Genomic DNA, 26,928 nt, shown 5'->3' on the forward strand with positions numbered 1-26,928 from the left:
GTCTCAGCCTCCTGAGTAGCTGGGATTACAGGCACACGCCACCATGCCCAGCTAATTTTTTGTAGCTTTAGTAGAGACGGGGTTTCACCGTGTTGACCAGGATGGTCTCGATCTCTTGACCTCGTGATCCACCCGCCTCGGCCTCCCAAAGTGCTGGGATTACAGGCGTGAGCCACCGCGCCCAGCCGTCTCCTGACTTTTAATTATCACCATTCTAACTGGCGCGAGATGGTATCTCATTGTGGTTTTGATTTGCATTTCTTTAATGACCAGTGATGATGTACTTTTTTTCATATGTTTTTTGGCTGCATAAATGTCTTCTTTTGAGAAGTATCTGTTCATATCCTTGGCCAACTTTTTGATGGGGTTATTTTTTTCTTGTAAATTTGTTTAAGTTCCTTGTAGATTCTGGATATGAGCCCTTTGTCAGATGGATAGATTGCAAAAATGTTCTCCCATTCTGTAGGTTGCCAATTCACTCTGATGATAGTTTCTTTTGCCGTGCAGAGACTCTTTAATTGGATCCCATTTGTCAATTTTGGCTTTTGTTGCCATTGCTTTCAGTGTTTAGTCGTGAAGTCTTTGCCCATGTCTATGTCCTAAATGGTATTGCTAGATTTTCTCCTAGGATTTTATGTCTTACATTTAAGTCTTTAATCCATCTTGAGTTAATTTTTGTTTAAGATGTAAGGAAGGAAGAGGTCCAGTTTCAGTTTTCTGAATATGGCTAGCCAGTTTTCCCAGTACTATTTATTAAATAGGGAATCCTTTCCCCATTGCTTATTTTTGTCAGGTTTGTCAAAGATCAGATGGTTGTAGATGTGTGGCATTATTTCTGGGGCCTCTGTTCTGTTTGAAGCTCAACATTTCTTCTTAAGATGCAATTTGCTGACTTCTGGCTTTTTTCCCCAGTCTATTAACATGTGATTTGTAGTGAAAACCTTACCACGTTTATTCTGTGGCCAACATGTCTCAGCTTGATGGCTGACTTCTCAGTACTAAAGACTCATTTGGGTATTACTGTTTTGTAGTACTCCTCTCCTGTTTTTTTCTGTGCCTATCTTTTGAAAATGATTTGATTTTTATGATTCAATTGTCTATATATGTGTCCAGATTTATATAGTTATATGATGCAGATAAATGTTTAATTTTTGTTTTAGAAACTATTGATTAATATTTCACCTTGAATAGGTTTAATTAGGATTCATTGGTATGCCTCTTATGTGCATGTATGTATTATGTCAGTGTTCCTGATTTGTCAGTTAGGATTTTGTCAATTTCTTGGGGAAAATTACTTCTTGGACAAACTGTAGAATAAGAGCTGTGGCGAGGTCTGAGATTTCCATTGTAGAATAAGCTGTATTGGTATGTAGTGAATATCATCATTTCCTGAGTTTAATATAACAAAGTAAAAATATAAAATAAGTGCCTAAAGGTTTGTCTAGAGGTGTCACTAAGAAAGATAAATAGAGTTCAACTATGGAATTAATTATCCTTGTGGTGCCCATAGTGCATTAGCTCATAGGTTCAGCATCATTAAAACTTTAAGATTGTAGAACTCATTTGATTATTATGAAGTTCTGTTAATTGAAAAATTTTAGTGATTTAGTTACTTTTTCAGTGCCAGAAGGCCTTATTATGAAATAGTTGATAAACGTAAACAGTTGTACCATGTGTTTTACTAGAATAGTTTTGCAAAGATTTCTGAGTTTTATTCAGCAAATAAGATAATATTGGAATTTGCCCAGCATTTTTACATCCACTCTGTTGCTTTGTATGAATTAATCTTTAAATCATGTGCAGTGCAAAGGTGATTGTCCATATAGACTGTTCACTTTTCTTGTTTAACTTATTAAAACACTCTAGAGACTGAAGCTTTACTTTCTCGTGTGTGTCCATGTCCCTTCCAGTTAAACTTTAGACATACTACCTGGCACCATGAAAAGCTTTAGGAATGATAACCGTAAACTATTCATTATAGTGATGACAGGATACTAATAGTTAACCAGGTGCTTACTTTGTGCCAAGTGCTTTATTTTTCCCATGTAATCTGCAACAAATAGATTTTCTGCTCTTTCCATTTTAAAGAGATGAAAACACATTTAGTGTGGGCAAGCAATTCATCGAAGAGTATAAGGAAGAAGCAGGGCTTGAGCCCAGGTTTCTTTAATTGCAGAAACCAGTTAACCATCATACTTTACTCTCTTGTCAGGATTTATTTAATATAAGAGAAAAAACAAAAACAAAACTTTGTAAAGAAAAATGGATAACCCTGGTTAATGAGCTCTGCCAGATTGCTTATTTGAGGACCAGCTATAATAAATCTGAATCTCAAAAAGCATAAATTCCCGTGTATATAAAAGCTTAGGAAAGTGTTTCTTCAGATTGTATATGTATTAATTTAGGTTTTAAACTCTTTCTGTGAAAAATCTATCCCTGGAATTAGGTGAAGTTGTTGAGCACATGAGGTTAGGCCCATTTTTTATAGGGAAATGGACCAGAGAAATCATTCCTTTTTTTTTTTTTTTAAAGCACATAGCTTGGGTCTCTTTAAAAAAGATAAATGTTGTTAAATGAGTAAAGTCTTGAGAAAAAACTTTTCCTGCAAGGTGCTGGAACTCCCACTGAATTAATGCTCTTCTGTTATGTCATTTTGAAAGGTACAAGTAACGGTTCTGTCCTGGTGTACCATCTCACCAGTGGTCTGCTACACAAGGAGTTAAGCATCCACTCATGTGAAGTCAAGTAAGTATGTCATTATGATGGTGACATCACCAACATAGTATCAGGAAAAAACTCTCATAGACTTTTCTACATTGAGTACTCTATAATGATATCTGCAGTAGTGGTATTTTGAAAAGTTTGAATAATATTCACATCCAGCTAATGGCTATGTGAATCAAGGATGATAACTAATTGTTTGCTATCTAAAGAACATAAGCAGTAGAGAATGTTTTTTATTAGGTTGGTGCAAAAGTAATTGTGGTTTTTTTCAATTTTAATGGCAAAAACCACAATGATTTTTGTGCCAACTAGTATTGTTGCACCTCATTTATTTCTCCTAAGGTCCATGCTGTTTTCTCACTGAATGTTCCTATGTTGCCTTATTCAGGTTTATTTTATTTTTCATTTCTTTTTTTTTTTTGCTCAAAATTATTTTTTATTATTTTTTAATTTTTTTTACTTTAAGTTCTGGGATACATGTGCAGAAGGTACAGATTTATTACATGGGTATATGTGTGCCATGGTAGTTTGCTGGACCTATCAACCTATCACCTAGGTTTTAAGCCCCACATGCATTAGCTATTTGTCCTGATGCTCTCCCTCCCTTCACACACACCCCCAACAGGCCCTGGTATGTGTTATTCCCCTCCCTATGTGCATGTGTTCTCATTGTTCAACTACCACTTGAGAGTGAGAACATACGGTATTTGATTTTCTGTTCCTTGTGTTAGTTTGCTGAGTATAATGTCTTCCAGCTCCATCCATATCCTTGCAAAGGACATGATCTAGTTCCTTTTTATGGCTACATAGTATTCCATGGTGTGTATGTACCACATTTTCTTTTCTTTAATTTTACTTTTAAGTTCTGGGATATATGTGCAGAATGTGCAGGTTTGTTACACAGATATACGTGTGCCAGGGTGGTTTGCTGCACCTGTCAACCCATCATTTAGGTTTTAAGCCCTGCATGCATTAGGTATTCGTCCTAATGCTTTCCCTCCCCTTGTCCCCAACTCCTCAACAGTCCCTGGTGTGTCATGTTCCTCTCTCTGTCTGTGTGTTCTCATTGTTCAGCTCCCACTTATGACTGAGAACATTTGGTGTTTGGTTTTATGTTCCTATGTTAGTTTGCTGAGAATGATGTCTTCCAGTTCATCCATGTCCCTGCAAGGGACATGAACTCATTCTTTTTCATGGCTGCATATTTTTCATTTCTATATGATCTGTCAGTAGGGCTGCTCATGACAAATTCAAATAAAGTCATTTTAATTGTTAATTAGTTTTATTTATTCTTTGTTTACTATCAAAATGCTGCATAGCATTTATTCGTTGATTTTACGACATGATCTGCTTATGAGTTCTGTGTATGCAGAGATGTCTGAGGGAAGGGTAAATTGACAGAAGAGTGCTTCTTGCTTTCTGTCCCAAAATGCATACCTATGCTGTCCACAGCATTATTTTGCTAAATGCAAGACTGTTTTCCTTTCATGTCCTACCAATGATAGTTTGTAGATTTTCACATATAAAATATCAATTTCCTGGTTTGACTCTGTCACCCAGGCTGGAGTGCAGTGGCACAATATCAGCTCACCACAACCTCCGCCTCCCAGGTTCCAGTGATTCTCATGCCTCAGCCTCTTGAGTACCTGGGACTACAGGCATGTGCCACCATGCCCAGCTAATTTTTGTATTTTTAGTAGAGATGGGATTTTACCATGTTGGCCAGGCTGGTCTTGAACTCCTGACATCAAGTGATCCACCCAGCTTAGCTTCCCAAAGTGCTGGGATTATAGGTGTGAGCCACTGTGCCCAGCCAATTTCCAGTATTTTTTGATGATCTTTCAGTGAAAGCATAAGAAAGGTCATTTTCTGTACATTAAATAATTGTAGGTCTTATGTATAAAAATTCTCAGTGAACCCTTTGTGAACACGTTATCCTGAGTAAATGCATTTTCTTAATGGAGAAAAGTTAACCTTTTTTTTTCTTTATTTTGAGATGGAGTTTCTCTCCTATTTCCCAGGCTGGAGTGCAATGGTGCAATCTTGGCTCACCGCAACCTCTCCCTCCCAGGTTCAAGCAATTCTCCTGCCTCAGCCTCCCAAGTAGCTGAGATTACAGGCATACACCACCACACCCAACTAATTTTTGTATTTTTTAGTAGAGATGGGATTTCACCATGTTGGCCAGGCTGGTCTCAAACTCCTGGCCTCAAGTGATCTACCCGCCTTGGCCTCTCAAAGTGCTGGGATTACAGGCATAAGCCACTACACCCAGTTGGATTAACCTTTTAAATATCACAGCTTCTGGTGGTGATGGAAATCTGTGAAAATTTGTATTGTCTTATTGTTTCAAGTGCATTGTTGTGTGGTACAGCCCAGGTGACTGTCTATTGCCACCTTACACTGTTCCTGTACAGCACTCCCCAAATACATTTATATGGAGTAATAATGTCTTCAAAAGCTTTGGGCTTTTGAGGTGCAGTGACACAGGTGCCTATTTGGCGTCTTTCAGGCTGTTAGTCATCTGTTCTCTTCTGTCGCAGTGCCTGCAGCTTGCCTTTCTGACACTTCTTCTGGTAGTCTCTGCTTACACTGCTGCTGTCTTCTCTCTGTTTCTTTCCCATCTACACTTCTCTTGTCATTTCCTTTCACCCTTGCCTTTTGTGTCTGGTGTTTCCTTTTATGGTCAACAGTAACCAGTCAAAACTCTCCATTTAATCAGCATTTATTCTAAGGATTATGTTAAGTGTTAATACTTTGCATGCATCATTTCATTGAATCCCTACTACCGTCTTATGGAGCAGGTATTGCATTTCCTATCTACAGAGTAAGAAACTGAAAATTAGAGTAATCTGTGAAGCAGCTAGATGGAATTCACTCTAGGCCTTTCGAGCCTCAGAGCCTGAGCTTTTTCACTTAGAGTACATATGCTACATCTCCTGCTGAAATATGCACATAGATTAGTAGGAATCATGTTGGCAGCAAAACTAAAATACTGGGTGAACCAAGATTTGTGCTAAGAATTTCACACATGCTTCTGAAAGATCAAATATATTGTAATTTTTTTTCAAACACAGAAAGTTTTAATAGCTAATTAATCAGAGAGGTATTAATTTTAAGTAAGGTTTTATTATCCTAGATTAGTCAGGTTATGGATGTCACTAAATACTTATACCTGCTAAGATAATATTTACAGTTGAGTAACACTGAAATTGATTATAGGTGTTACTTGGGATACTGAGTAACTGTGAGGGATATACTACTCAGGTAAATGTTATGAATGATCATACAAAGATATTCCATTTTTACATGAATTTTTCCTCTTCATCGCCATTTTGAAGATAATATGTATTTTATATTCAGAGATACTACCCAAGAGGATGCTAAAATCCTGCTGTCTTTGTGTTTCAATTAATGCAATTTTAGTATTATAATTAAAAGCCGTTAAGAAAATTTCACAGAAATAAAAAATTAGTTGAGTGTAGTGGCACACACCTGTAGGGTCAGCTGTTTGGGAGCCTGAAGTGGGAGGATCTCTTGAGTCTGGGAGGCAGGGGTTGCAGTGAGTTGAGATCATGCCACTGAACTCCAGCCTTGGTGACAGAATGAGACCCTGTCTCAAAACTAAACAAAATAAAACTTTCACGTATGTATTATAAAAATGTCTGAACTTAATGGCAATAAATCAAAAACATTTTCAATTTTCGTGTGCAAATTAAGGCTTTTAGAAAGTTTGTTTTTCTACCTTTTTAAAAATCATAATCTTAAGCACTTGAAGGTTGTGTGTACTGTACCAGTGACTACATGACAGCAGATAGTTGCATGTGTGTGTGTTTTTAAAATCATGATGTTTTAACTAGTGATGCCTTACAAATACCTATTGAGTATCTTCTGTATGCTTATAAACAGACAAAGCCTTTGAATCTTATAATTCAGTGGAAGATACTTAGAAAAACAAAATAGAAAGGTACATACAGATTTTCTTACGTGATTAGTTTGTGTCTTTGTCTGGTAGACTGAGTTTATGATACTGGTTGAGTATCCCTTTTCTGAAATGCTTAGGACCAGAAGGGTTTCTGACTCAATTTTTTTTGGAGTTTTGGAATATCTGCATATATATAATGAGATATCTTAGAGCTAAGACCCAAGTCTAAACACAAAGATCATTTATGTTTAAACATTATACATGTAGCCTGAAGATAATTTTATTCAATATTTCAAAGATAATTTTATGCATAAAACTGTTTACACTGAACCATCAGAAAGCAAAGATGTCATGTTGACACTCGAAAATCTTTGGATTTTGGATTTTGGGATTAGGGCTGCTCAATTTTTAACATGGGCTGGTACCGATTTGAATGCCAAAAATAATTACATCAGCATATATGTATATTAGAACATTGATTGAATCAGTATTGTTGGAGTAAATTGAGTGATTTGTGGAAAGTAAAATGATCTCTATTGTTGTTTGTTTCTTTGGTTTGTTTTTTTTTTGGACATGGAGTTTCGCTATTGTTGCCCAGGCTGGAGTGCAGTGGCACTGTCTTTGCTCAATGCAACCTCCACCTCCCAGGTTCAAGCGATTCTCCTGCCTCAGCCTCCCAAGTAGCTGGGATTACAGGTGCCCACCACCACGCCCAGCTAATTTTTGTTGTTTTAGTAGAGACAGGGTTTCACCATGTTGGCCAGGCTGGTCTTAAACTCCTGATCTCAGGTAATCCACCCACCTTGCCCTCACAAAGTGCTGGGATTACAGGTGTGAACCACCAAGCTGGGCCTGATCTCTATTTTGTCTGTCTGTAAATTTACAAAACAATCTTGGAATTTCAAGGTCTCTCTGAAACTGCGTGCTCCCCTAGCCACCCCGTGTTGAGAAGAAGCCTTTGTAGTACCCCTAATAGATGAGGACCTGTAGGAGTCAAAACCCCAAACTGCTGACAGATTCTAAGGTTACAATTGTTAAGTAGTTACAAATCTTACATACAAAAAAAGTTCCTAGATTGAGTCAGAAAATGGGCTGCTATGCTTTTTAGTTAATTTTTTTTTTTTTTTTTTTTTTTGAGACGGAGTTTCACTCATGTTACCCAGGCTGGAGTGCAATGGCGCGATCTCGGCTCACCGCAACCTCCGCCTCCTGGGTTCAGGCAATTCTCCTGCCTCAGCCTCCTTAGGTGCTGGGATTACAGGCTTGAGCCACAGCGCCCGGCCTTAGTTAATTTTTTTATAGACCTCAATATGTAATTAAACCTAATTGATAGTATTCTAATCCTGAGGGCAGTGTGGCACTCAGCTGTGTTTGATAAGAGTTTCATTCTTTTCTTTTGAGACATAATCCCCTCCTTATATAATCCACTTTGAAATTAAATTTGATTTTTATTTTCTTCAGTAGGAATTGAATATACAAGTTGCTGCTATAATCAGATATACAACATGCTCACACTACTGGATCACAAATAAGCTGCTTCCCCATGTTCTGAACTAACCTATACACTGGGACATCTTGTAAACAAGGAAAAAAACATTGTCTGAATATGTGTGACACTAATAAACATAAAAAAGAATGATAGGCGTCTCTTGGACATCATTCATTTAATCTAGCAAAATTTCCTGAGCACCTATCCTATGCCTGGAGAGACATGACATGGTACCTCCCTTCCAAGAAAGTACAGTCTAGCAGTGGTTTTCAGCCAGTCACATATTTCTCAGTTATTCAGGCTTAGATAAAGCCCTATTTGCTCTCTGGGTCTGAGTTTTAATAGTCCAACAGGAAGCCCTGCCTGGCTCCTGAGACCAGATTACATTTAACTATTACCTGGTCATGTTGAACTCTACGCCACTTTATTTCATCATAGGTAATACAGAATGCACTTATTTTCTGCTAGATTGTAAGCTCCAGAAGGACAGCAGTTGTATCTGCCTCTTTCACGTTTGCATTCTTAGTGCCTGGCATAGCCACTACTAGCATATACTACGTACTTAACAAATTTATTTTTAAAAATGAGTAAGGAATGGGAGGACTGGAATTCCTACAGTTCAGAGATAATGGCATCACTATACCAGTGTATAAATAGTTGAGATTGCTAGCAGCAAAACTTGGAAGGTGAGTCTTAGGGTTCCTGTGGACAAAGAGGTCTGATTCAACCTACCAGACTTCATATAGAGAACAGAATATATCCAAAATGATTCCTCTCTTCTTTTGTTCTTTGGTTCACTCTAAGTAGAAAAATTAATGAGCACTGTCACTATTAGGCAAAAGAAAGGAGAAATAAAGATGGGCTTTTCCCATGACTAGCCAAATTATGTTCTATTCACTCTGGAGGTAGTTTGAATTTAGAAAATGGGAAGGCCTCATGAAGAAAATAGAGCTGGAATTAAATCTTGAAATGAGATTAATAATGATGATGATAATTGCCAATACCTATGGTGCTTATTATGTGCCAGGCCTTCTTCATGCACTCGGTATTATTAATCCTGCATCACAAACGAGGAAACTAAGGTGCAGAGAGAGCACTGAGCTATTAAGAACTGGGGCCAGGACATGAACTCCAGTAGTATTTGAAGAGGAAAGGAGAGAGGTCATTCCAGGCATGGAAATTCCTAAAAGTACTCAGTTTTCAGAAGCCTTATCTCAGTGTTTCAATGCAACTTTATGCTTAAAGAGTTATAATCCTCGATAACAATAGCAATTATTCCCTGCTATTACAAATTATTTTTAGTTCTCTTTGAACTCTGCTTGCCCCTGGGAGAAAGTACAAGTAGGTAGGTACACTAACATCAGCGGGGTTATTTTACTCTGGTTAAAATAACAGATAAGGTTCAGATGATTGAGAGGCAAGCTTGGTTAGACAGGATGAGAAAAATGGCTAAATGACCTTCAAAGCCATATAGACGAGTTTGGATATGATGCAGGAAGCCATTGTACCTTCTTGGGCAAATAAGGGACATATTAAAAGCAGAGTTTCATGTAAACTTAGCATAGCATTCAAGTTGGTATAGAAATTGATAAACCAGATCGGGGATTGGTAAACATCTTCTGTAAAGGACTAGATTAGGTTTAGGATTATTTTAACCCATCAAGCCTCTTTCACAACTACTCAACTCTGCTATTGTATTGTGAGAGCTGCCATAGATCATATATTGTTTTTAAAAATGGCTGTCCCATAACTGTGATGAGCAACTGCACATAGAACAGGTTTAGACTTCCCTCCCATCCATCCTCTATCACCTTGTGAGCAATGCAGATCTTTCTCATGACTGATAAATTGGCTTGTTTCAGTGACGCCTTCTCTCCTCCATTCTCTGCATATTGTGATGGTGTACACTGTCCAGTTATGTTAGTAGGAAAAACATGTAATCACCTCCTGGACAGCCATATAAACAAGACTCCCAAGCATTAGGGTTATAGGTTGCTTGTCACACATGTTTTTTTTTTTTTTTTTTTAAGATTTTTCTTTTCTGCTTTTCTCTGATATACCATTTGGAACTTTTAACCACTTCCAAATCTGTTCTTCATTTCAGGAATTTCTGCTTTGTAACCATGTGGAAATTTTGATAAAGTTTTAATAAAAGAAATTTAAGTGTACCTGACTTTAAGCATTCTGCTGAGAGTGTCTCTATACCACTTCTTTTTAAACAGTTGGAATTCTTGGAAACTACTGTAATATGACTCTCTCCCTAGCCAGATTTTAATAGTCATACTAATACTGATATGACTCCTGATAACTAAACTATCTTGTCATTACATTTGTAGATAAAGTTTTAGTTTTAATTTGTATCTTTATCTGTATTTGTATCTTTATCTTTTATTTGTATCTTTAATTTGTAACTTTATCTACATTTGTAGATAAAATTTTAGAAATAATTTTGTATGTGTTAGGTATGGTAATACAGTCTCAAAACGTCATGTTAAAATAAAAGATCATGCTTACTTTTTAATTAACTTGTGTAATAAAATTTAGGTCTTTGGAAAACTTATTTTTCAAATAAATGAACCTTTCAAATAAAAAAGAGTATTTAACCTTTATTTCATTTTTTATTATAGGGGTATTGAATGGACAGGTTTGACTAGTTTTCTTTCTTTTGCTACCTCAACACCAAACAATATGGGATTAGTGAGAAATGAACTTCAACTGGTTGATCTTCCAACAGGTTTGTTTTTAAAGATTCAAAGTAGTTTGTCATATTGAACAAAGATGCTGCTATTTATAAAACATGTTTGGAAGTACTTTTTTCACTTTGGAGTATTTTCTTATATTTCATGTTTATATATTTATTCTTTTATTCTCTAATAATTGCCCTAGAAAGGTCTCATCGTTGTTTGCATGGAAATTTCCTTAACACAAATACGTGGTAAAATGGAGGACCATTAGCCTGAACAGGCAGATTCATTAAAAAATAGGATACCAGTTCTACTTTTAAGTGCATTGTTATATATAACCAACTTTAAAAGACCAATTTAAAAATAACTCTGTCAATGGACTTTATTAGAGTCTCTGCCTAAAATTTTGGCCTTTTTAGGAAACACTTAGAAAATTTATAGGTTAAGGGTTGTTTTTAAATGCTCACATTTAAACCTTGTGATAGATAGTCTCTGGCTGAATGAATAGAGAAACTTAATTTGGGAGTTTAAAACTCTACAGTTGGAAACATCCCAATGAGGTAACTTGTTCAGAATTGCTTAAAAACTAAACCCAGTGAATTTCAAAATGAAGAATTTGAAGATATTTATAATAAGGAAAGAGTTTCAAATTATTTTCTAGTGTATGTAGTAGTTTCAAAGAGGATTTTTTAAACAAAATTGTGATGAGTTTCTTTAAAATGGCATAGCAACATGAATCATATGTAGATGATTGTAACCAATGAGAGCATGTGTATGTATGTGTAAAATGAATAAATCAAATAAATGGTTGTAAATCAAGTAAGTTGTAAACAAATGAAGTACGTGGTTGCTTTTTTATATTCTCCATAATTATTTTCAAGCTCTCGAAGATACAGTTGTTCTTACTTCTCAGGGTATGTTACTGAACTTCAAGGAATGATCCCCATCTTAATCCAGTGTTGCTCTAGTCTCATTGGAAGTGACTTGCCCATTGCCTCTGATCCCCAAATTTCTAATTTGCCAACAAAGTGGTACTGGCTCTCTCTCTTCTAATCCCAGGGATAAAATGTTGTCTAGTATCATTGACTAAAAAAAAGAAAAAAATCCCTATTCATTCATTTTGGTCAGCTCAAGTTCAGTACTGTTAGATAACTTAAAATCTGCTTGTCACAGATGTATTTTAAAGGAACAAACATCTACAGTAACAGTTAGTGATTTTCTTAAATGGGATATTTGAATTCATAGATTGTAGACTTTTATAGCCTGGTTTTCTAAGGAGGGCAGGAGACCAGTGCAGTCAGGAAAGGACATGAGCTGTTTGGGGTATAATAATAGTGAGCATAGCGAGATTCCAGTAAGATTCACGGAATCTTATTGAAGAGCAGGAAGGCATCTAGGCTTTCAGTTGGCCTTGAATTGATTACGTTTTCTCTTTTGTTTAATATGGATAAAAATCTAACACAAGATACTAAAATATACAAGGTAGAATTTATACTTTTTTTATTCACAGAAAATCAGGTAGCTTCCTTTGAGTAACTCATTCTTTTACAGCATATATGAAAACTGTAGTTATTCCCTAATTTCCAGTTTATAAAGATGTTTTGAGAGGAACAAGTTCAAAATATTTAACTAGCATTTTGCCCATGGAACAAGAAAATCTTAAATACATGTTTCAAGAGTTCCCCACCTTCACTAGTTAGTATTTGGAAATATGGGAATGTCTATATTAAATATATTACTTTACATAAGTAGTTTTCACAACAGCCAATTGCTGCAAAATAGACTCTTAAAACTTAAAATTTTTTTAATTTCTAAAATTGAATTACAGAATTCAAGAAACTGTGTAACAAATGAAGATGCCTTTTTACAAAATATCTGAATGTGTGATATGTTATTGATCATTAATTTGTAACACTTTTGAGAATATTTTTTGAATTTAGGTTATTAAAAACAGCTTAGAAGCAACTGGGTGAGGTAGCGCATGCTTGTCATCCCAGCACTTTGGGAGGCTGAGGCGGGTGGATCACTGGAAGTTAGGAGACCGAGACCAGCCTGGCTAACGTAGTGAAACCACATCTCTACCAAAAATGCAAAAATTAGCCAGTGTGGAGGTGAGCTCCTGGAAGCCCAGCTACTTGGGAGGCTAAGGCATGAGAATCACTTGAACCTGGGAGGCGGAGATTGCAGTGAGCCAAGATTGTGCTACCATCTCAAAAAAAAAAAAAAAAGAAAAAACAGAGACAGCTTAGAAGGAAATGGAAGAATGAATAAATGAATAGTAGGACAGTGGGTAGGACTGATCAAATTACATTGGTGTGGCTTCTTGTTTCCTACATGTTTTATGCACTATTCTCACTTATTTAAATATTTGCAATTAAAGGTAGAAGCATTGCTTTTCGTGGTGAAAGAGGCAATGATGAATCTCCCATCGAAATGATTAAAGTATCTCATTTGAAGTAAGTGTCAACCTAAAAGAAAAATCTGGTGTTATCACAATGAAATCTCACGGATTTCTTTAAGCTTTAAGAAAATGGGAAGGTGCTAGAATGCATATAGCATCTTTTTAGTGGTAGCAAATGGTGATATGCAGCCCAAAGAAAATATTTTTATTGCAAAATTAAATTGTTATCACTTTTAATTCTCTGCTTCTAAAAGATGAGGTAATTTTTGCATGAATCATTATTTACTTTCAGATGAAGTTCTTTTGTACCTCTGTCTACCCATGAAATCATTGAGTGAAAGAACACATTTTCTTTATGTGTAATTTAAACCCGTTTTGCTTCCAGAAATTTTTTGTTTCAGGGGAAAATAGCATGTTATGCAGGATTATTAAAAATAGAAACTGAATAAAAATCAATCAAAATTACAAAGAAAGAGTAAGCCTTCTAAAATAGTTTTCAAAATTGTTTTGGCTTTTCTAAGTTATTTGCATGTGCATATAAAGTTTAGAATCAGCCTATCAGTTTTACCAAAAAATCGTCTGTGAGATTTTGACTGGGTTTGCATTGAACCCATTGATCAATGTGGGGAAGAATTGGTATCTTAACAAGTTTTGTAATTCATGAACGTGGTATATCTCTTCACTTATTTAGGGCTTTTAAAATTTCAGCAATATTTTATAGTTTTCAGAGTATAAGTCTTACACATTATTTGTTAATTTTTTTGTGTTTTCTTTGATGCTTTTATAAATGACATTTTAAAATTTCACTTTGCAATTATTTATTATTTGTATACTAAAATACAGTTAATTTTTTCGATATTGACCTTGTGCCTTGAGACCATGCTAAGCTTAGTTATTACATCTAGTATAGGTACTTTTCTTGATTCTTTAGGATTGTCTATAGAGACATTCTCGTTTACCAGTAAAGACACCTTTACATCTTTTTGATCTACAGGCGTTTTATTTTTTGCTTTGCTGCACGAATTAGGACCTCCTGTACAGTGTTGATCAGCTCTTAGCTGATATCTTTGCCCTGATCCTGGATCTTATGAAGAAAGCATTCAGTCTTTCAACATTAAGTTTGATATTAGCTGTGGATTTTTTTATATTCCCTTTATCAAGTTGAAAAACTTTTACTTCTAGTTTGCTGAGCCTTTGTATCATGAGTAGGTGTTGAATTTGTGAAATGCTTTTTCTGCATTTATTGACATCATCATATGGGGCGTGTGTGTTGTTTTGTTTTTGTTTTTGTTTTGAAGTCCACTAATATGGTAAATTACATTGATTGATTTTCAGATGTTAAACCAACATGACGTTCCTGGCATAAACTCTAGTTGGTCATGATGTATTACTGTTTTGACCTATTGCTGGATCAATTTACTGATATTAAGAGTTTTTGCATCTATGTTCATGAAGGATATTGGTCTTGTTTTTATGTAATATCCTTCATTTTGGTATCAGGGTAATACTGACTTTGCAGAATGTGTTGGAAAGTATTCTTTCTCCTTTTTTTTTTTTTTTTTTTTTTTTGAATGAGTTTGTGTAGAATTGATATTATTTTTTACTGAGTAGTAACAATTCATTAGGAAATCCATCTGAACCTAAAATTTTCTTTGTGGAAAAGTTTTTAAATACAATTTTTTTTTCATAAATATAGGACTATTTAGATTATCCTTTTTTGAGCTTTAGTAATTGGTATCTTTCAAGTAACCTGTCCATTTTGTTGAAGTTGCTGAGTTTATTAATTTATTGAAATAAGCTTGTTCTTCGTGTCAGTGATTCCCTCTCCCAATCCTAATATCAGTAAATTTAACAACCAATTTTATTTATTGAGTTTTTCCAAGAAACTACTTTTGGTTCATTTGATTCTTCTCTATGGTTTTTCCGTTTTCGATTTCATTGACTGTCATGCTTGTCGTTTGTTCTTCTACTTACTTTTTAAATATGATCTTCCTTTTTTACATAGTTTTCTAAAATAGAAAGTTAGATAATTCAATTAAGATGATTCTCTAAAATGTAATGTAAACATTTAATGCTATATAAGCACTACTTTTCCTGTATCCTGCAATTTTTGATCTGGTAATAGGTTTTCATTTTAATTCACTTTATCATCTTTTAAAATTACCATGGGGCATTATTCAGAGGTATATTTCTTAACTTCAGACTATTTGGATGTTTTGCCAGGTATCTTTCTATAAATTTCTATTTTCTGTTGGGGTCACAGATGATCTAGAATGGAAGAATCTCAGCCCTTTGATCCAGGGAGTACAGGGATCTTCCTACTCTTGTCACATTTCCTCTATGTCAGCCATCATTTGCTGATAATATTTTAGTTCCTCATAGTGCTTATTGAGTAATCAGTGCCCAAGTTATGTTTGTTGAATTGCACTCATTGACATCATTCAGTACTTCTTCCAGGCTTAACAGAAAGTGAATAAAGTGGCATTTGTTGAATACCAACTATAGTAGGTTGATAGAAACTTTACATGCTTTTTCATTGAATGTTTACCATAATCTGTATATCAATTAATTGAGTTACATGATGGGATTTTCATGTCATATGTGAGAAATTGAGCCTCAGGAGGGTTAACATAAGTTGTGGCATCAGGGTTTGAATCTATGTCACTCTTTCTTTCGAGTTGGACTCCTTACCTAATTGTGTGAGACTGTATGTGCTCTCACAGGTCATCTTAGAGCTTTTCCTGCTTATGATTGTTAATCGTGGGGCTAAAATGGTAGTTTAAATTGCCTATGTTTAGAATGTATCAACTGAGTTTTTCAGTTTACCGAACTTTTTATTTGGTCTAATTTGTGGTGAAATTTTTGCAAAAAGGTTCTTATTTGGTAACTTTGTTTACTTTAGGCAGTATTTGGCAGTTGTATTCAAAGATAAACCCCTGGAGTTATGGGATATTAGAACTTGTACCCTTCTTAGAGAAATGTCCAAAAACTTCCCTACAATAACTGCTTTGGTAAGTTACACTTTAAGAATTAAATCGTTTATTTAGGTAAATATGTATGTGGTGAATGTTTTGCTTAAGCTTGAATCAAAATCAATATTGGCAAAATCATATTTTCTTGTTAAAAATGTGTGTTCAGAGAAGATGATCTAAATACATGGAAATAACTCTTATTTTCTTGGATGGATCAACCTAATATTACATTAGTGCAATTCCAATTAAAGTTTCATTTGGATATTTTGAGGAATATGATAAACATATTCTAAAATGTTTATGAAAGAATAAAGGTCCTAAATAGCTAAGTCATCCTTGAATAAAGAGGACTAAATGTGGTAGGTGGGGGTGGAGGGGGATTGGCCCTTCCTACCTGATAGTAGTACGTCTTATAAAACCACAGAAATAAGATCAGTATTGTATTGTCACAAGAATAGGAGGTGAGTCAACATAATAAAGAGCTCAGAAACAGACCCATGAATATTTGGGGACTTAATATATAGTAAAGTAGCACAAATCAAAGAGGATGGCTGAACTGTGTAGTAGACGGTGTTGGAAAAACTGTCTCACTTTATGGAGAAAAATACTTGATCTCTTCTTAATACCATATACAAAAGTGAGTGTCATCGGACTAAAGACCTAAATGTAAAAACGTAAAGCTACAAAATTGAATATAACAAAATATAAAATATTTTTGTGACCTAGGGGCAGGAAGAGACATCAGAAGCTCAAACCAAAAGGCAAAAAAAAAAAAAAAAAGAAAAAGAAACATAATGCATTTAATTAATCAAGATTAATGCTTTTTGATTGATGAAGAATATCACTGTAAAAGTTAAATATAGAAGACATTTTGGGAAAACAAATTTTCCAGTGTCTAAATTTAACTAGAAACTCCTGTAAGTCAACAATGAAAAAAAGCAGGAACTGTAGTGGAAAAATGAACAAAATCTGTGAAGAGCTAATGGGAGACAGAGAAACCTAAAAGGCCAACAAGCCATATAAAAGAATGTTCAGACTCATCAGTTTTCAGAGATATTCAAACCATGATATGGCTCTACCTTTTAGATTAACGAAAGCTGGAAAGCCATGTAGTGTCAAATATAGGTGGAATATAGGGTATGGGAATCCTTGTGCATTGCTGGTAGGAATGTAGACCAATGCAGCCATTCTGTGAAGCAAACTGGCAGCACTTGGGCAAACACAGATATCCTCTGTGTCTGTTGAGCTCTTGGTCACAAAAGAACTTTTGCAAAGTTATAGACTGTTGTGGTGTTTGTCATGATCTGAGTTTGGAGACCATCTGTGTGTTTTTTACTGAGAGAGGAGACAGATTTGCAATTGGCTGATGCACCCATGGAGTGTTACGTAGCATGCAGATACAGGAGGAATAGGACTTAAATACAGTGGAAAGAGTAAGAAACAGGAAGAAATATATATATATACACACACACACATGCACATATATATAGAAACATAGTAATATTTATGTAAATTAGAAGTACATGTGAAATAACTACATGTTAAGAACTTATACATATGTGAGGATATTGGACTGAAGGCATTACAATAGGTGGAATATAAAAAGTTATATAAATAAAACAAGTGGTTTTAGAGGATCAATGGATGATAAGGGCCCTGGTTGGAGAATTGTGATCGTCTCATCCTGTGCACATAAGAGACGAGGTAGTGGGTGGGGAGGAATAGGCGACACTATAATTGAATTCATTATTTTCATTTTGTAAATTTTTTTTAACAAACATTAAAAGGTCAGACCTTTTGGAAGTTTGCCATAAAAGCTCTAGTTAAAATGCATTCATTCAGCCTTTCTATAAGTAGGTAGAATCTAAAGAACACATTGTGGATTCATGTGCAGTAATAATAAATGATGCTGGGCAGTGGTGTATGTGCCCAGCAGTTCTGGAGGATTCTTTGACAGAGGGAAACCTAATACATGTAGTTTTGTCTGCCTTTGCTTTACAGGAGTGGTCACCATCTCACAACTTGAAGAGCCTGAGAAAGAAACAACTTGCTACTCGAGAGGCCATGGCCCGCCAGACCGTAGTCTCAGACACAGAGCTGAGTATTGTTGAATCATCTGTGATCAGGTACAGTACAGTGTTTCTTAACACTGTCATTTGTGCTATTAGCATCATGGAAATTGGACAAGTGTCATCAGAAGGGACTCTGCTTTTGAACATACTTAGTTTCATCTTTCAGTACATACCCAGATTATGAAAAAGTTAATTTTATCATTTTTATTATTGTACTATACTGTTTATTGTAGCTAGTAATATATGCAGTAATAGTCACCCATCAGCATCTGTTAGTAAATGTGATCACTTTGTAAACTCCAGCTTCTGAAATTCAAGTGAACATAGCATAGACATATACAGATAGATCATATTATCATTTATGCAAACCAAAGAAAATGTGTTGGGAATTCTAAACTTGTCTACCATCCCCATCCATACCAATCTTACAGATGAAAGCTTCAGAGATAAGGATGAGTCACTGTACAGCCCCCCTTCTGTTGAGGAGACTTCTATAGCAAAAACAGCTATGAAGTTTATTTTTCTTGTATTAAGCTTAAATCACCATGCTTCTCTGCCCAGAGTAAACTTCCTCTGATGGTATGACTGTTTAGGAGTGATTCATGTTTACCCATGATTAGCTGAGCAAATATTAGTTTCAGACTTTAAAAAAAAAATAGTTTTGGATCTCTTAATGCATCTGTATTTGGGCAAGTCAGTTAATTATGGGTATCACTCTAGGAAAAAGAAATGTCTTTATCTTATTTTTCACTATCCCAAAGCTTGCTGCAGGAGGCAGAAAGTAAATCTGAACTTAGTCAGAACATCTCTGCCCGGGAACATTTTGTATTTACTGATAATGATGGCCAAGTTTATCATCTCACTGTTGAAGGAAACTCAGTAAAAGATAGTGCTCGGATTCCACCAGATGTGAGTAAAACCTTGATTAAAATTCATCAGGAAGATTTTGTTTTGTTGGTTCCATATCCAGTGAAGGAATCATTAAGTTGGAAAGCTTCAGAAAAGCCTAATGTAAATAAACTTTATTTAAGGAGATAATAAAATTGATTAAACTTGTTCCATACTGCTACAGAATAATGCTGTAACTATTTTGATTAAGTGTTTACTGTGTGCTACTCATTTTTATTTCCATAATAATCCATGAGGAGTTATCTCCATTTTACCTGTAACAAAACTAAGGAAGAATAAGTAACTTTCCCAAGGTTACCCAGCTTACTTATATGGCAGAGCAGCATCTTAAACTCAGGTCTGTCTGATTTCAGTATCTGTCTTCTTTCCATTTCAGGCATTACCCTGAAGGATTTGACTTAGAATCTAGTATTATTTTTGGATAACAGTAATCAGGTTGTAAGTGTATAGTATTATTACCATTTACTAACTTATATATATCCTTCTTATGGCCTTGTGGAATCTGTAACTAAAGTTTTGTCGTTAATCATTTGTGTCAGCATGCATCTCATAGATGGTTTTTAATAGATGAATCATGAAAATGTTTATGTTAACTAACACAGGCTATTATAATGGTTAAATGAAGGCATGAGGGGATTTTTTTAAATAGGTATATTTATTTTAAATTGCCATCTAAAAATGGAATGCTCTAGTAAAATGCCAACCCCCCATAATTTTATAGGTGGCTTTGGGGTCTCATAAAGTTACAATCTAAATGTTGGCTGTGGCTGCAGTCTTTTGAAGTGTAATGGGGCAGAAGGATCCGTTTCCAAGATGGCTGACTCACAAGACAATTGTACATTAATGCTGGCTATTGACAAGGGACCTCAGTTCTTCCTCATGTGAATCCTTCCATAAGGCTGCTTGAGTGTCCCTACCACATGACAACTGGCCTCCCCTAGAGCAAGGGATCTGAGAAAGCAAAAAGGAAGTTGCAGAGTCTATTATGACCTAGTTTCAGAAGTCTCTTCAAAGGCAACTTCTTAATTAAACATTCTATTATGTGGTTAGGAAAGTAGATATCTTAAAGTGTTGCTTCATATTATACAGAATTTCATTTCTTTAATATAACTAAGTTTTTTTATTAATTGACTTCATTATAATATTGATTCTTAAATCTAGTTTTTGTTTTGTTTATTTGCTGTTGGCAGGGTTTATGCAGTCATCGGTGTGTATGCTAGTCTACTAATGGCCAATTATTCAAAACACTGGCGTTTTCTTACTTTTTACTGTGGATACCATTTGAATTTTTATATTATACAATAAATGCAAAAACAAGATTTCTTTTAATAAATAGAGAAGTAATTGAGCAGTAATATTATTTAATAGCTAGCATGTATTAACTATTTATTGCATGGCAGGCATTGCTTTAAGGCCTTTGCCTTTATAAATTTATTAATACTAGCAACAACTCAAGTTTCACGAACTTACCCTACTTTATTGACAATAAATCCAAGACACAGAAAGGTTAACTAAACATGCCTCAAATCACATAGCAGTTTCAAGCTGGGATTCAAGCCCAGGCAGTCTGACTCCAGAGCTCAGGCTACTGAGCCTTCCATGATACCACCTCTGAGCATCTGTTAGAACTGCAGGTTCCTTTCTTCCTCCAAGTTAAATTGATGATAGTAGCATTTCATTCTTATATTGTGCTGCTATATGTAACTTCTGTGCAAAGCTTTCTGTGAATTTAAACTGCACATGCCGTTAGTAAACAGAATCTCTACAATACCTTCAATGAGTCCACAATGTTCCAAATGGTATCAGTGAAGCTCTGGATGCTTTTTTTTTCAATAGAAAAATTACTGCACAATTAGTTATAAAAGAGCTTTCAGTTTTCCTTGGAATGGATTTAGTTATCCTTTTCTAGTGAGAGATAAGTTTAAGTCAGCTCTCTGGAAAACATTCCCTTTACTTCTCTTTTCTTCTTAATTTCCTTTTTTTTTTGAAGTATCTGTTCCTCAGAAGACATCCACTCTCTTTAAATCTAGTTCAGGTAACTACTTAATGTTTATCAGGTTGAAATCTCCTGTTTCTTCACAGTTGAAATTGATAGGCAATGTAGCTCTTTGTTAGTGTCTGAAGCCTGTTTTAGGGTTTGATGACTAAAGTATACTGAAGCACAGCCTTTTAAATTAAGTTTCATTAAAATATTTCTTTATTATGATGCCTTTTGCAACATAGTAAAATTTATATGTATTTGTTGCTATTGTTTTCTAGGGAAGTATGGGTAGTATTACCTGCATCGCATGGAAAGGTGATACATTAGTGCTTGGAGATATGGATGGAAATTTAAATTTTTGGGACTTGAAAGGCAGAGTATCCAGGTAGGAGCCAATAATGAAATCTTGTTGTTTAGTTTTTTAAAAATGTGACGTCTTGATATGATTCCATTAGAGGCTTGTGACTTAGCAAGCAGGATCAGTAAACTCATGGAGGTGTAGCTTGGACCCTTGGGTCCCTTGTCACCTAAACTTGGGAGGATGGGCCTCAAGCCAAGCATTCATAGGTGACTGTCATCTGCAAGTGGCCCCTGCAGAAGTCTTAGCTGACCTTAAAGGGCAGGCCCTTTCTATCACATGTGGCCCCCAGTCTCAGCAGGTAAAGGGTTCACGCATCATCAGACCTGTCAGAACTGGAAATAGTGAGAGACATTGAATACAGTTTCTGGTGACTAGATCTCGCTCTACATTGTATTGGTGTTTTTGTTTCTTTGTCTTCAGAGGAATACCTACACACCGAAGTTGGGTGAGGAAGATTCGTTTTGCTCCTGGTAAAGGAAATCAAAAATTAATAGCAATGTACAATGATGGAGCTGAAGTGTGGGATACTAAAGAGGTAGGCCCTCTCCATGAGGATAAAATGTAAATGAATTGTTAGCCATAGGAGCTGTGCTTTTTTAAAAAACTTCTTTCTGATTTAAAAATGAAAACTACTTAATGAGTTTATCAAGTTTCTCATAACAAATTATTTTCTTTTAAAACCTTTTACTTTACTATATGTTCTAAAGGTAATAACTGAAGATTTATTTATTCTTTAATGTTATTATTGTCTTTGAGACCTTTAAAATGCTGCCTATTTATGGAAGATAGATTGCCAGAGGCTGTCCAATTCTAAACTAGCACTGGGCCTTTGCCACAGACTGTCTTCCTTGACCATTTAATCTAGAATAATAAACGTCTTCCTTTTCTGTCTGGAACTGATGCCCAGATTCACTCTTGAAGGTTCAGATGGTGAGCAGTTTAAGAAGTGGGAGAAATGTGACCTTTCGTATATTGGATGTGGACTGGTGTACGTCAGATAAAGTGATCTTGGCCTCAGATGATGGATGCATCAGAGTCCTCGAGATGTCTATGAAGTCTGCGTGCTTTAGAATGGATGAACAAGAGTTAACTGGTATGGAATCCTAATGATAGGGTGCTTTGAAATCTGTCTTTACTTTGCTGCATGCTGCTATATTTTGGGGAGAGAGCTGCTGCTTCTGTTTCATTTTAGTCTTATTTTCTTAGAATCTGAGTTTAAGAAAACATATTAACTTCAAGTTTGAATGTAAGAAAACATATTAACCTAAAGTTTGAATGTTTTTACTGCTGAGATGCTGCAATCTTCGTAACTATAGGTGTCAATCATTCCCAACTCAGATTTTATAAATGCCCCTTTTTTGGCTCTTTGGTTCATTAACAAGATAAAAGATGTTTACATTCATAAAAATGGCTTACTCAGAATTTAGGCGAACTCATCAGAGGACTAAATCTAGAGATAAGGTGGCTGGCTTGTTAATAATGGCCTTATGTCTTTTACAACCATAGATCATTGAAAAGTCACTTTGGAAAGTGTTCTGAGTATTGTGAATATTGATGCCAATCTGTGACTAGTATGACCAGTCAAAGCAAATTAGGAGATTGCAGTATCTTGCTCTGTTCCGTATGGTTGTTTTGACATTGCTTTTTACCAGAATAAGAAACATTTTAGTAGAATATACCCCATATTTGACTTCTAAAAAAAAGAATGGGACGATTGTGAATGCATCTATTTATCAGTTAAAAGGCAGTTTTTGGCTGATGAAATACAGTTTTCATCCTTGAAAGATATTTGATCCTCACTGGAGCAGAGGAGGGAACTTCTTGCCTGAGTATTCTCCCAGCAAAACTTTGGTACACACTCCAGGCTGATATGTAGAAAATTTCATGAAACTCTTCTGAACCTTCATAGAGTCAATATTTGGCATTTCAGAGACAATAAGATTTTAAAATCCTGGCTTTTCACTTTATGTTCATGCTTGAGGCACTACCCAGTTGCTGCTAATGTTAATGGGGCTGCCTTTAACTTACGTTAGATGTGCTTTGGTTTTTACTGGCCACCCCTGCCCACTGCATTTGGGCACCACCACTTCTTACTGTGTGACTGACTGCCATCAGGTGAAGCCAGAATTCAAGACCCATGCATTCCCATGTCTGTCCTTGAGTCATTTGCCAGCTCTGTGGAAGCATCAGGATGGCCTTCTCGGAAAGGGCAAGCATTGGTATTCATTTAAACTTAAATGTATTGAGGAAATTGAAGGAACTTCAAGGGTGGTTTTTGAAAAAATTAGTTACTAATTATAGGTAAAGAAGTGTGGAACTGCAGTCGAAATGTTTGAAGAGCTTTTCCTTCACTCTGAACATAAAATTCGAATCAAAAAGCTCCAAAGTCAAGGTGTTTCTTAAAGAAAGAAATCTGGTGGTAGTGTAAATGAGGAGTGAAGAAAAAAACACCTGTGTGTTTACCTCCAGATACACAGCTGATTTGGTCTTGGGGAAAAAAGTTTGATATAATAGATTTCTATTCTGAGAAATTAGAAGCATATTTGGGGCTTAGTGATATGGGATAAAAATAGAATTATTTTAGGTCATAGGCATTAATACATCAGTATTTCCTATGTATTCTTCAGTTCTCCTTGATAACAAGTAGAGAACGTCATAAAATATTGATTCACATCTGTCCATTTTTTTTGATTGCAGCTTAGATTGGCCCCTTCTTCCTCCGATAAAGAGAGGTCAGTCAGGCAAATTAGAAGATTAGAATTCCTGTTTGAGTTGGAGAACCTTTCTTGTCTGCTACCTAATTTGTCAGGACCATAAAGTGCCATAAAAATAAATCTTTATAGTCATTTTGGCAGCATCTAAAAGGAATGTAAGAGTATGAGACTTATTTAATAGCATTCTGGTATCATGCAGTTTCTGTACTTCTTAAATAGTATTTACTTGATATTGGGGAAATTTCCTCCTCAGTGTTAAAGGCCACTGCTAAGCACATTTTCCTAAGTAAGCATATATAGAAAGAAGCTTTCCAAAATCAGGCTTATGCACAGACCTTTACTTTTTTTTTTTTTTTTTTTTTTCCGAGACGGAGTTTCACTCTTGTTACCCAGGCTGGAGTGCAATGGCGCGATCTCCGCTCACCGCAACCTCCGCCTCCCGGGTTCAGGCAATTCTCCTGCCTCAGCCTCCTGAGTAGCTGGGATTACAGGCACGCACCACCATGCCCAGCTAATTTTTTGTATTTTTAGTAGAGACGGGGTTTCACCATGTTGACCAGGCTGGTCTCAATCTCTTGACCTCGTGATCCACCCGCCTCGGCCTCCCAAAGTGCTGGGATTACAGGCTTGAGCCACTGCGCCCGGCCTGCACAGACCTTTTCTCTTCCTCTGCCTCATCCTTCCATAGTCATTTTCAGTAATCTTGGGGCATTCAGAAATGTGTCACAATGACTTGCAGTGTGGGGAGGTCCAGATACGCTAAACAACCTGGAATGGTCTGGCACAATGAAGAATTGTCCTGCCCCAAATGCCAGTAGTATCCTGTAGCTGTCTTCTTCCTCCTCATTGAGTCACACTGAATAAAATCACAAAAGAGGGTCCTTTCCTTCCCAGATTTCCAGCTCACCTCGATGTTGCCATTTCCAAGTGATGGAGGAGTAACTTTTTCTACTGCTTTCCTTCTTGGCTCTTTGGTTACTGATTTTCTGCATTCCTGGCATGTAGGTAGCTAAAAACCTGGGTGTTATGATTAACACCTCACATAACTTTAGCCTAAATGGAACAGAATCTATGGCAAACAACAATGATGCTAACTGCCTTTGCATTCTAATTGTGTAATTTCCAGAGGTGAATGAGCTCTTGCAGGTGAGTTTCTCCAGCTGTGAGATGATCACCTATTACTTTTTCATGCCTGATCTTTACCCTTCAGAAGAAAGACTTAAATTCATTTGAAGGAGGGAAGTAGTAAAGGTCACTTTCAATTTGTTCATGCTCACTGGTATGCTGTCAACAATATTTTGCTTTTGGAGAAATAACATGTATTTGTTTTTAAAAATAAGACATTTTCCTCTTTTTACTCAGGCTTGGTAAATGTTGTCTTGCTTGCATTATGTAAACACTCTGGATGCTGCTTCATCCGTGGATTCTCTTGTATCTTTTCATTTGTTCATTGATTAAGAAATTACTACACAGCATGGGAACTTCTTTGAACCATTCCGAGATTATTATGTATTGTTAATTTTTTCCCCTGACATTTACCACATACCATGACGTAATACCAGTAACCACTGTCTGAACATGAAAGGGGCTGCTTGAAAATTTGAGAATTATATAGATTGTCATCTATGGGGAAGAAATAGAAAGAATTAAGCTAGCCACCTGCATCCCTTTCAGTGCTAAGTTTTCAGTGGCTCTGTAGGTGGTTAGATAAGCCTCATTTTTCCAAGATACAGTCCTTCCTTTATAGCCCAGATGTAAAAGAAGAGATGACTAAGTGGAAATTAAAAAAAAAAAAAAGCAAAAGAAAAGCTTTAATAAGGAATAAAGTGTTCAATAAGCAAAGCCAAATATAAATGATTATCTGGGGGAAATTTACAAGTCACAGACTGTCTACGGAGGGGAAAAAAAGATAAATCACCCTTCAACATATGAAAAGATGCTCAACTTTTATTCATAATAAGAAAAATACTTGACTTCCTACTAGTAAGGATAAAAGAAGAAAAAGAATGTTTTCAAATTTTTAAAAAGAGAAAAATACAAATTAAAACTGCACTAAAAAATCATTTCTTACCTATCAGATGAACAATTCAAAAGCTTGAAAATATACTGTTGGCAAGGCTACAAGGAAACGAGCACTCTCATCCATTGCTTACAGCGAGATCCCTATAGGAAGGAATTTGGCAATATCTATCAGAGCTACATGCACATTTACCTTTTTACCCAGCAGTCCCAGTGCTAATAATTTATCTTAAGATGTACAATCATACATGTGACCAAAATGCACACAGTTATTCATAGTGAAATTTTGGAAAGAACCTAACTACTTAGCCATAGGAGATTGGTTGAATAAATTTGGGGACATCTGCAGAATAGAATAATCTATGCAGCTGTAAAATAGTGAGGAATAGCTCTATGACCTGATATAGAATGATATCTAGAATATGTGTAAGTGAAAAATGCAAGCGTAAAAGAGTGCTTATAGCCTGCTTGTGTACAAAGGTGAATTTTATACATAGCTGCTTGTACACATATGTTTGCTTACTAAAACACACACGCATACACAGAATAATCCAGAAACTGGTGAGAATAGTTAGAGGATGTAGATGGAAAAATGGAGAGTGTGGGGATAGCAGTGAAGCTCTTCTGTCTTTGTTATATAGTTTCAAGTTTTGAACCATTTATGTATTTTACATATT

The 26,928-nt window shown here is 35.8% G+C and overlaps 1 protein-coding gene across 1 annotated transcript in view; it reads left to right on the forward strand.

Moving 5' to 3' along the window:
- The window catches only part of WDR11 (WD repeat domain 11), a 60,041-nt gene that overhangs the window by 19,379 nt on the left and 13,734 nt on the right, over positions 1-26,928 (forward strand). The window contains exons 11-19 of the mRNA XM_032281833.1: positions 2,661-2,745; positions 10,766-10,872; positions 13,203-13,278; positions 16,126-16,234; positions 18,197-18,321; positions 19,029-19,176; positions 21,436-21,542; positions 21,939-22,053; positions 22,440-22,611. Of these exons, the coding sequence (XP_032137724.1) occupies positions 2,661-2,745; positions 10,766-10,872; positions 13,203-13,278; positions 16,126-16,234; positions 18,197-18,321; positions 19,029-19,176; positions 21,436-21,542; positions 21,939-22,053; positions 22,440-22,611 (1,044 nt within the window). The remainder of the gene's footprint in view (positions 1-2,660; positions 2,746-10,765; positions 10,873-13,202; positions 13,279-16,125; positions 16,235-18,196; positions 18,322-19,028; positions 19,177-21,435; positions 21,543-21,938; positions 22,054-22,439; positions 22,612-26,928) is intronic.

The sequence above is a fragment of the Sapajus apella genome, unplaced genomic scaffold, assembly GCF_009761245.1.
Source record: "Sapajus apella isolate SASKATOON/1434 unplaced genomic scaffold, GSC_monkey_1.0 scaffold13, whole genome shotgun sequence".
In the NCBI taxonomy this organism is placed as follows: Eukaryota; Metazoa; Chordata; class Mammalia; order Primates; family Cebidae; genus Sapajus; species Sapajus apella.